Below are 11,672 nucleotides of genomic sequence, written 5' to 3'. Positions count from 1 at the left end.
GGAATAAATACATGAAAGTGTCTTACCTCAACTTTGAGGTAGGGTGACTAGTTATAAATATAACATCTCTTAGTTATTTTTCACATGAGTAGTTATCCTCTTATATGAAGCTATCCCTCTTATTGATTTTGTTAGGATTGTTGGGTATGTATTATATTCTTTCCATGACTAGCTACATGTGCTATTATGTTGCGTCGAGCACAACGGGGGGATCGTGGGGGGGTGGTACCTCCCTTGGTCTGGGGCAGTGCCCTGGGAATTTTTTTTTATGCAGACTAAAGGATGAGGTGCAGACCTAAGGATGGTGGGTGGACCCACCCATGGTTTTGCGCATAATATTTTGTGCATTGACATGATGGTTTTGCCCATGGAATTTTGTAGATCTGTTTAAGGGAATTATGGTTATGTTCTAATCTAGGGTTAATGGATTGGGGTTTATGAATTTCAACATGTATATAATGTATTGTAACATTGAAAGGAATATAATGAAAAATAAATATGGTTTTCCCAGTTTTGGGTTCTAGGAGAAAATCTCTATGTATATTTTTTATGTTCTTGACATTGTATATTTGTTCTATTTTTTAAGAATTCATTTACGGGTAATTTCTGTATAGGGTTAAAACCTACAAGGGTAACCTGTGAGGTTGATATGTTGTATGAGTTGTGAAACACTGGTTCACATTGCCTTTCATGTAAATATCCTCAAGTTGATATCAACTAAAACACTTTCCTTCACATCACAATATTTGTCCCTTGCTCTCTTGTAAGGCAACACAATGTTGTTGTAAGAAAGATTTGAATGACCATTATTCCTATTATTGTCTATAACAACCAAAGTAATATTAAGTTAACAAAAAAATCACATTATTGAAGATAAGCCCTATTTCCATCAAGAAGGGTGTGTAATTCAAGAATTTGCAGGTTATACTTGATGTTAAGGCAAAGACCAAAGACATTTTGCAATGTGTTATTGATTGTCAAGTTGTAGAGTTGATATGTTAGAACAAAAAGGAGTGTTGGGAAATATCAAGAAGATAATGCCTTTATTGCTTTAACTTGACATAATGCATGTATGTATTTTAACTTCCTATGTCAAATTAAAACTTGATTTGAATTTTTGCTCAATAACTTGTTTGATACTTGGCTCAAAACCATGATTAAATTTGAGCTTGGATAAACACCATCTTTATTTTTGGCAAATGGTTTGGCTTAAGACCATGTTTGACATTTGGTATAGCTTAAAGTAGACATGTTTGAATTCTAATATAGCTCAATTTTTTTTTTTTTCTTTTTTTCTTTTTCAATTTGAGAAATTTTTATAATTGAGAAGAGCCTTCTAGCTTCTTGAGTTCAAAGATTACTATACCCACAATCCAAAAATTGAAGTTGTAATAGCTTAAGACCATGTTTGACGTTTGGTATAGCTTAAAGTAGACATGTTTGAATTCTAATATAGCTTTAAGATTATTTTTTTTCCTTTTTCTTTTTTTGAATTTGGGAAATTTTTATAATTAAGAAGAGCCTTCTAGCTTCTTGAGTTCAAAGATTACTATACCCACAATCCAAAAATTGAAGTTGTAATAGTTGTAAATAATTTCACTACTTTAATTGAGTAAATTAAGTCATTGTTTGTAATTAGAAATTATAATGATTCAAAGTCATAATGTAGCACCTCATTTATGCTTGCAAATAGAATTACAACACAAAGTGTAAGATTTCAATAGTAGCAAATTACTTTGAGAATAAAAAAATTTCATCTTAAAAACTTCGACAATAATCACTGCATCAACTGTAAAAGAATTTATCTTAATAAATTTAATTAATTACAACTATTGAATCACATATATTATTATTTATGTGTAACCCATAACCATATAATTAAACTAAAAATTCTAATATATACATATTCACTCATATATTTAAAAGTATCCAGTCCTATTCCATATCTAAGAGCAAAAACATCCCATATAACTCAACATCCAAAAGCACCTCCCTTCATACAATATATCCACCCCACTTCCTTTTCATACCACCTTCTCTAAACATGATAAAACAAATATATTTAAATGATGGTAACATCCACCAATTTGTCAGTCCTTCACAACCCAACTAATACATTTTCTTAAAATTGTAAAATACTTTCCAAGTCTATTTCCTTTGTCTTGTGAATAGACTACACTTACACATTTTCAACATTATTTGAAAGAAAACCAAAGTGTGGGTGAAATTAGAAGAGTTTCACAAGTCATCTGGGCTTCATGTTTGTTAAAGTTATGACCTTATGATATAGACAGATACCCTAGAGAATCATAAAATCCATAATTGCCACGTGGATATATTGGATTTGAACACTTCAAAACTTGTCAACATGACCAGATAAACACAACTTACTATTTTATTATTATAAATAAATAACTTTTAAGTGCATAGACAGGTCATGTCATACACGGCTATGTGAAGAATATTGTAACATGGGAAGTAAATTAGTTCCCTTTGTCACCTTTGGCTAGTAAGATCAAGTCTTACACTTTACAAGTTGCAAAGGTGATTTTGAAAGACAAAATCTTAATCATAAGTTTTTTTTATGGGGACAAATGTTATGGTGGGGGTGGCCACATTTTTGTTAAGGACATTCTCATATTAAAAGGTTAATAATATATATATATATATATATATATATATATATATATATATATATATATATATATATATTATTTTAATTGATCATAATTAATATTATTTTAAAATATACAATCGGTAAATTTTTATACATTTTTGTTAAGGACATTCTCATACTAAAAGGTTAATAAAATGAATATTTATATATATATATATATATATATATTTTTAATGGATCATAATTAATATTATTTTAAAAGTTATTTAGATGATTAGATTTTTATTTTTATTTTTTCTTTTATAGAAAATGATAGTGTTATTTGTCAAGATCTTGAAATTGTATCCATAAAAACAAAGTTACTAATTTTGATTATTATAAATTTGTTTCTTACTTCAAAGAAAAATGATATATTAAATTTCAATGTAAATTGACTTCTATTTTTATTAATTAAAACAATGTTGTTATATTACTTAATAATTGAATTAGTTATAATTTAAATATTATGATTAGCAAATAATAATGATTAACTATGCTAAAGTATTGTTAGGTATTTATCTTAAAAGATTTATAATTAATTAATTGTTGCATATTATTATAATTATACCCATCAATAACTATTTATACTTTTATAAATATATGTTTTTAATGTTTAATAACATTCCAATGTTAATTTTGTAATAATAATAATAATATAAGTAAAAAAAATTAATCTTAAGATAGTATACACCACATGATTTCATGATTAGAAAACAATGACGATTATTCAAGTTAAATCACTATAATTTTTTATTTTTGGTTCCCTAGTCTTTTTTATTAGATATTAATTATTGTTACAACTATACCAATTTATATTGGTAAAATTACACATAATGATGCTCAATGATAAATACATGTTAATTTTGCAACAACAAAATTAAAAGTTTTAATTTCAAGATGGTTGAAAATTTAGGAGTTATAATGATTATCCAAACTAAATCACTATTCAGATTCTTAAGCACTATTAGATTCTTGTCGCTAGTCATTTATTGCCATTTATTAATTGTTACTATAATATCACTTATTGCCATTTATTAATTGTTACTATAATATCACTTATGTGCATTTTCTTCATACTATTGTAAACACGCCTATTGATATCATGAAAAATAAATGTTGACTTCACATCAACAACAGTAAAAACAAGATCTTTTCAATTTCAAATTGATTTAAAGAAGAAGATCTTGTGATTAGAGGGTGGAAATGGTTATCCTTAAACCATAGGGTTTTGTGATTACAGAATTCTAGTGCTTATCATTAAACCAGAGAGGTTTGTGATCGGAGAATGTAGTGATTATCCTTAAACCATGGGTATCATGATTGAGGAAACAAGGTGATTATTCCTAAACCTTACTACCTTGTGATTGGAAGAGGATAGTGATTATCTTTAAAGTATAGGACATCATGAATGGAGGAGGGTAGTGAGAAACCAAGCTAAATTACCATTGAATTTTCATTTTTTTATCATCCACTATAATCTATTAATGAATAATGTAATGATTGTACTGATATCTACAATATTTTTTACGATCATAGTTAATGATGTGTAATGATAAATAAATGTTAATTTTATAATAATAATATAAAATTAAAAGCTTTTAACATTCAAAATGATTTAGTCCACCGTAACTAAAAGATAAAAGTGGTTAGCCAACTAAATTATTATTAAGAATTTAAATTCATATTTTTGATTATTCATTATAATTTAATTTATTATACTTTATGACAAAATCAAATTAAAACTTTTAAATTTCTATATAATTTAAACAACTTAGATGATGGGAAGATAAAAATGGTTATTCAAATTAAAAGTGTTTTATATTTAAAATGATTTAGTCCACCTTAACTAAAACATAAAAGTGGTTATCCAAACTAAGTTATTATTAAGAATTTAAATTCTTATTTTTGATTATTCATTCTAATTTATTTATCAACATATGACAAAATCAAATTAAAACTTTTAAATTTCTATATAATTTAAATAATTTAAACGATGGAAAAATAAAAATAATTATTCAAATTAAATTACCATTAAATTTTCACTTTTTAGTGATTTATTATTTTCTAATTCTAATTATATATATATATATATATATTTTAATTTCAATATAATTTAAACCAGAGTAAAAATAGTTATTCAAATTAAATTACCATCTAATCTTCCTTTTCTATTCATGGGGACAAGTGGTAGCGATCATTCCAACCTCATGGGGCAAGCAATATTGATCAACCACGACGACCAAACGAAGGAGGCAAGCGTTAGGGATCAAGCACGCACCACACGAAGTAGGCAAGCACTCGGCAAGCATCCCACCTTTGCATACAGAACCTCTGGTCACTTCAACCGGCCAGCAGCTTAAGAACCCGGCAAGCATACTAAGATACCACCTCTCTACCTCTTGGTGCACCTTACAACACTATACGTCGTTCGTTGGCTTTCGTTGGCTGTTGTGTCCGTCCGTCCGTTTATTGCAGTGTGCCGTATCTAATCTTCATGTTTAATGATTCACTATCCTCCTATTACTTTATGATTCTAATTATAATCTTCATGTTTAATGATTCACTATCCTCCTATTACTTTATGATTCTAATTATAAATACTAATAATTTTTAGAAAATATTTTTTTTATTGCTCCACCATCCTCTAACCACTTTATAATTTTAGTTAGATTTAATAATATATGAGGATAACTATTTACTAAAATGATTTAAATTATAAAATTCTATGATCAAGACCATAATGATTATTTAAATTAAACTTTTGACTAAATCTTATCATTAGAAATCTACCATATTTATTGATTATCATTAAGCCATATTTACTAACACTTATAACATTACCATATTTATTGATTATCATTAAGCCACATTTACTAACACTTATAAAATTGTGTGTTGTATTCACATTGGTCAAACTTGAGAAGAAGAATATATTGGAGGAAACTTCTATTATGAGACTTTAGGGTTTTGTTGGGGACCTTGAAATGGGTTGGGCAATGGTTGTCATTCATACATTGATCAGAGTTGGTTTTTCCACGCTATGGCGCACACCAACGCGGTCGCGCCGAAATTATTAAAAACAATATAAAAAATAGAAAATAATTAACCCAGAATCCAACCCCGATCCTCTCCGCGTTCACACGGCCATGGAGATAAGTGACCCAAAATCCAACTGTAATCCTCTCCGCGTTCACACGGCCATGGAGATAAGTGACCCAAAATCCAACTGTAATCCTCTCCGCGTTCACACCGCCAAGAAAAACGCGGCTTTGTCCGCGTCAAACACCCAAACAGCATAAAATATAAATACCCTCCTCACCGCCATTAAAATCCCACATCCACACGCCAATAAATTTTATTACATAGATCGATAGGCCTCTGGAGGTTTCAGACATTCGAGTAAGAGTTTGAGTTTTAGTATTTGTCGAGAAACAATAAAAGAAAACGAGCGAAAATGATGATGGGCGGTGGCGGAGAGGTTGAAGGCATGGGATTGGGAGTGATGGCCGCCCTGCCTCTGCAGTTAACTCCCACTGTGGCAATCTCATCTGGAGATCACCTTGGTGGGCCTAATAATAGCAACGTTGTGACAAACAATGGTGGTGGTGGTCTTAGCAGCAGCCTCAAGAAGGATGATAGGATTCCTCAATGGGGATTCACAGAGACCAAGGAATTCATTGCCATCAGGGCTGAGCTGGAGAAGGATTTCACTCAAACAAAGAGGAACAAGACTCTGTGGGAGCTTATCTCTTCCAGAATGAAGGAGAAGGGTTTCAGGAGGAGCTCAGAGCAGTGCAAATGCAAGTGGAAGAACTTGGTCAATCGCTACAAGGTATGCTTTAGTTTCCCTTTAATCTATGTATGCGATTATGTGTATGTAGATATTGATTTGGTTATGCTTGAAATTGATGTCAAGGCATTGGGAATTGATATGCTGCCATTTGGGTATGCTATTCTGGAATTCATGGCAATTTGGGGTAGATGTAGGACTTTGGTTTTTTGATTTCGATCTCCTTTTTAATTAATTCAGATGCATTGGAAATGGTGCGTTAACATTTGGGTTTGCTGGTTGAACCTTTGATCTGCTGTGGGTGTCAGTAATCTGCTTTGTTGTAATTTGAGTATTTTATGGGGTTCTGCTTCAAATTGGTTTATTTATTATTATTGTTTTCTCTTTGGGTTTGCGCGGATTGAGTTTAGGGCATTGGGAATAGCATGTTGCCTTTTGGGCATGCCAGTTTGAGAATTCAAGGCAACTCGTTGTAGATGTATGTATTTCTGTACTTACTTTATTCGGATTTGGGTTTCGGTTAAAATCAATTCAAATGTACTGGGAATGATGCGTTAGCATTCGGGTATGGGAGTTTAACCTGTAATCCGCTGTGGATATGAGTAATCTGCTTTGTTACCACTGGGTTTTTGATGTGGGGTTGTGGCTTAGTGGCTGGGATGGGGCTCTGTTATGCAAACAGTCCAGGTTCAATCCTTGTCGGTGCAGAGCTTTCTGTTTGTGTTGCAAGGCAATTGTGTATGACCTTCGGGAGTTGGTTAACTTAACACATATGCAAACAGTCCAGGTTCAATCCTTGTCGGTGCAGAGCTTTCTGTTTGTGTTGCAAGGCAATTGTGTATGACCTTCGGGAGTTGGTTAACTTAACACATATCCAAGAGGCCAAGTTGGTCCAGGGAAATGTGTATGACCTTCAGGAGATATTTCCCTTAAGGAGTTGGTTTTCCTCTGTCATCGACGGGGTTTAAGTTTTAACACATGTCCAAAAGGCCAAGTTGGTCCAGTGAAATGTTTATGACCTTCAGGAGTTGGTTTCCCCCTGTCATCAAAGGGTCTTAACTCTTAACACATGTCAAACAGGTCAAATTGGTCCAAGTGGTGTTAGCAGTATATTTTATCCTTTATTCTTTTTAAAATTAGTTGAATGTTTCTCTTTTGGGTGTGCTTAGGAGACTTCAGGGCATTGGGAATGGGATGTTACCATTTGGGTATTGCTAGTTTTAGATTTCATAGAAAAAGGGTCTCTGTCATTGATTTTATAGATGTGGGCCTGCATTAAAATCGGATTAAATGCACTGGGAATGGCGTGTTGGCATTTGGGAGTGCCAGCTTAGACTTAAATCTGTGGTGAATGTAGGTAATGAATCTTTGATGTGGTTGTGCTGAAATTTGATGTAAATTTAGTTCAGCATGGATTGTGTTTTAGCATGTGGGTATGCCAGTCGATTTTTTTGTTCTGCTGTGGATATGATTAATGGATTTTTAATGTCGTTGTGCTGGAAAGTTGTTAAATGTAGCAGTGATGGTATTTAGCATTTGAGCACGCTGGTTTAGGGTTTTGGTGTGCGTTTTTGTGTGATCGAGTTCTTGATGTGGGTGTGTTTAAAATTAATATGGTTTTGTTAAAACACTGGGAGAGGTTAGGAATGGAACTGAAGACCCGCCCCTGGCCATTTTACTGCTAATCTGCTGAGGATTTGTATTCAAACATTCTCTCTGAAGTCATTTTACCGCTGAGCTACATTTCCTCTTGATGAGGGGCGGTCATGTGCAGCTGTGGATATATATTCTAACATCCCCACTTAGGTGACATAAGTCATTTATACCCAGGTCTGGGAATTCCTATACACAACCGTTGTTCTTTAACTTCTGAAAACAATGGGTAGGGTAGGAAGTGAACCCAGGATTTCCTCATGTTGATGGGCTCCTCTACTACTGAGCTGCATGGTCCCCCTGATGAGGGGAAACACCATGTTTAGGACCTAGTTGTGTATTTCAATTTTCTACTCCGGCGTAATTTCAATGGAATGGCTTGTGCGCACATACCCTTTTTACACTAGAGAGGGTCCGTTCAAGATCTGCTTTACGATCGATCGATTTACCTTTTGCTAAGAGATGCAACTGGAGGAGTATATTTTCCGTCAAAATCACTTAGGAGTTGCACCTGGCCGCATCCACATAAAAGCTAGTGATAGCATGAGGAGTAAGCTTTATGGCTTGTGCGCACATTCCCTTTTTTTCACTGGAGAGGATAAGAAACTCTATCCAAGATCTGCTTTACGATCCATCTACCTTTGGCTAAGAGATGCAACTGTGGAGGGGTATATTTTCCATTAAACTTACCCAGGACTTGTACCTGGCCGCATTCACATAGAAGCCTGTGAAGTTTTTGTCAGGTGTGTTTTAACTTTTTGATCAGGTTGATGTGTGGAACTTTAAAGATTATATTTATTATTATTTTCTCGAATGCGTGTTGCAAATTTGAATTCCAGTTCGGTGTCTTTGGAAATGTCTTCCTCTTAAAGGAACTTAGTTTTAGGTATTGATTTGCCTATTTATGAAATGAAATTATTTATGTCAGGACAATTTGGTGTTTAGGACTCGGACTCGACTGTCCAGGCTTTCTTTTCCCCGATCTAGTTTTTTGTTGCGTCTTTCGGTTTCTTTGATGACTTCATCTTTTAAAAGTTTTCATGGATATGCATTGGAATTACTCAGTAAATTATGCATCGGTTGGAGATCCTAGTAGGACGTCCTGTTTATCCCTCATAGTGTGCTGTTCATTGTTGTAGCTTGTATTGGCTTCTTCAAATAGTTATATGGAAGATCTGATTACGAAATCAATTGGTTCCTTTTATCAATTTGGAGCTTAAATCCATGCCAATGTCTCAAATGAATAGGAAATATAACATTTATTTGAATACCTTGCAAGAACATTAGTTATTATCACTCTGATTACTCAGTGGATATACTAAATATTTATTATTTGAGTAAATTAATACAGGGCTCAGCCTAGCTACCAAAACAGACAACTTAAAAAATTAATACAGGGCTTTGTTAGTATTCAGAGGGTGTTTATGTGTATAATTTTGAATTTTTTTCTTGCGGTTATATTTATGACAATGCTTATATGGAATGTCAATGATAGCATGATATTTGGGTGGATGAACATACTGTGAAAATATCAAATATATGTTTGGTTTTGTAATTACTTTCAATTTGTTTCGATGGTTATTGGTAGAAATGGTTGAATGCAATAGTAGTGGCATGCTAATCATTAGGGTAGACTTAACTATGTTGGCATCTGCAATTTTCTAAAGTTGAATATGCCAACAAGCAGTGCAATATGTTGTGGATATGCAATAGCATATTGTCATCTGTGAACTATGTTGGTATCTGCAATTTTCTAAAGTTGAATATTTAGTTTATGCCAATAAGCAGTGCAATATTTTGTGTGCGTGCAATAGCATATTATCATCTGAGCACATCATTATGAAATTCATTACATTTTTCTTTTGTGTAGGGTAAAGAGACTTCAGATCCAGAAAATGGCAGGCAATGCCCTTTCTTTGATGAATTGCATGCAATATTCACAGAACGTGCCAATACCATGCAGCGACTGATGCTGGAATCTGAGGGTGGAAACAATCAACCAAAGAAAAAGCTTAAGAGATTGAAAGGCTTACAAGGGGAGAAGTCCTCAGATGAGTATTCAGATGATGAGGAAGATGAGGAAGAAGACAGTGAAGATGAACGTATTGTCAGGAATAAGAAAAGAAAGGCTGACCGTGAACGTCACAGGGTGACTGCTGAGAAGAGTCGGGCAAATAGTATGCAAGAAGTTCTCCAGGATTTTTTCCAACAGCAGCAGCGTATTGAAATCCAGTGGCGGGAGTATGTTGAGAGGAGAGAACAGGAGAGGCGTTTAGTTGAACAAGATTGGCGTCAAGCTGTGGACAAATTGGAACGAGAACGTATACTCATGGAGCAGGCTTGGAGAGAGAGAGAAGAGCAAAGGCGTGTTAGAGAGGAAGGACGTGCAGAAAAGCGAGATGCCCTTCTTCACACTTTGCTCAACAGACTTATTCGTGAAGACCTATAGTAAATTATTCTTAGGAATTACTTCTCTTTTCCTGCAATATTAGAAGGTTCTGCCCACAATTAGTTTATGGGTTCTGACAGCGATTTAACATGCAGGTCTAACCACAACTTAAATTGTGGGTGTTACCTGCAGTTTAATTTGATACAGAATACACAGATCGTATAAGCAAAGAGGTAGTCTGACTTTTAGAAACGGCAGAAGCAAAAGCGAAATAACCATTAGAGTGAACCACAAGTCTTCAAAGAATCTTTGTATTTTAATTAGAAGGATAGGTAACTGGAGGGTTTTCCATGGGAATTCATCATTGGGTTCTGATTGTATACTGTAGTTGGGCTCATTGCTTAAACTGTTTCACAGAGCTTTGCTCTTTGAAATGGATGTCAAGACTGAAGTCTACAAGTTGGCAATATCTTTTTTAGTTGTACTAATTAATATTTGTTTTCTCAACTTTGGTGCCTTAGCATAGATGGTTTAGTATGCATCTTGTGCGGACTGCAGCATCTGAATTCTGTTATTGGAAAAATGATATATCATGAGAGAAGTAACATTTGATTTGCATGAATAATGTTTCAGATACCATTTATACTTCAGTGTAACCATTGTACATATATTGGAGCTTGGAAGCTTATGCTGAATAGTGTAACTGAACTAGAAAGTTGGTTGGAATCTGACTTAAGATGTTATTGTTGAGATTCTGATAAATTGCTTCTTCGAGGGGTACAATTATATTTCTTGCGAGCCCCTTACATTTTCTGTGCGACATCTAATGGTTTTTAGTGTGTTGTCTCCATGGATTTCTATGAAGGTCCCTTGGTTGAAACAAATTGTTGGAATTTGGACACAATGCTCAAAGCATAGTATTACAAACACGTTAATGCATTTCGTACTACTTTAAATGAAAGTTGTGCGTGAAAATATTCTATTGCCCTATATTTAATTGCTATGTTAATCTGGGATCACCACTGGCCCAAGTTTCTTGCAGCCTTGAAAAGTGACATGGCTGCCATTGTTTGAACCTTTTGACTGCAAGAACAGTTGATATTGAACCATCTCTTTCAAATATTTATTGGAGATGAGATAACTTGTGCTTGCTCATTTTTGTAATCTTTACTGGGGTTCATTAT

The 11,672-nt window shown here is 33.5% G+C and overlaps 1 protein-coding gene across 1 annotated transcript; it reads left to right on the top strand.

Moving 5' to 3' along the window:
• The first annotated feature begins 5,980 nt into the window (after positions 1-5,980).
• On the top strand, positions 5,981-10,995 carry LOC149255261 (trihelix transcription factor GT-3b-like). The gene is made up of 2 exons (XM_089460415.1): positions 5,981-6,488; positions 9,970-10,995. The coding sequence occupies exons 1-2, from the start codon at positions 6,111-6,113 to the stop codon at positions 10,546-10,548; spliced, it is 957 nt and encodes a 318-aa protein (XP_089316541.1). The 5' UTR covers positions 5,981-6,110; the 3' UTR covers positions 10,549-10,995.
• Positions 10,996-11,672: the final 677 nt, after the last annotated feature.

The sequence above is a fragment of the Pinus tabuliformis genome, chromosome 7 (genome assembly GCF_031772625.1).
Source record: "Pinus tabuliformis cultivar Carrire ecotype Pingquan chromosome 7, CPIR1, whole genome shotgun sequence".
Taxonomy (NCBI): Eukaryota; Viridiplantae; Streptophyta; class Pinopsida; order Pinales; family Pinaceae; genus Pinus; species Pinus tabuliformis.
The sequence above is the reverse complement of the archived record's forward strand: the minus strand, read 5'-3'. Positions and strand labels throughout refer to the sequence as shown.

Excerpts from the sequence above, each read along its gene's own strand:
- LOC149255261 (XM_089460415.1), top strand. The coding sequence starts at position 6,111 with ATGATGATGGGCGGTGGCGGAGAGGTTGAAGGCATGGGATTGGGAGTG. Across the intron at positions 6,489-9,969 it reads ACTTGGTCAATCGCTACAAG|GGTAAAGAGACTTCAGATCC; the intron begins GTATGCTTTAGT and ends TCTTTTGTGTAG.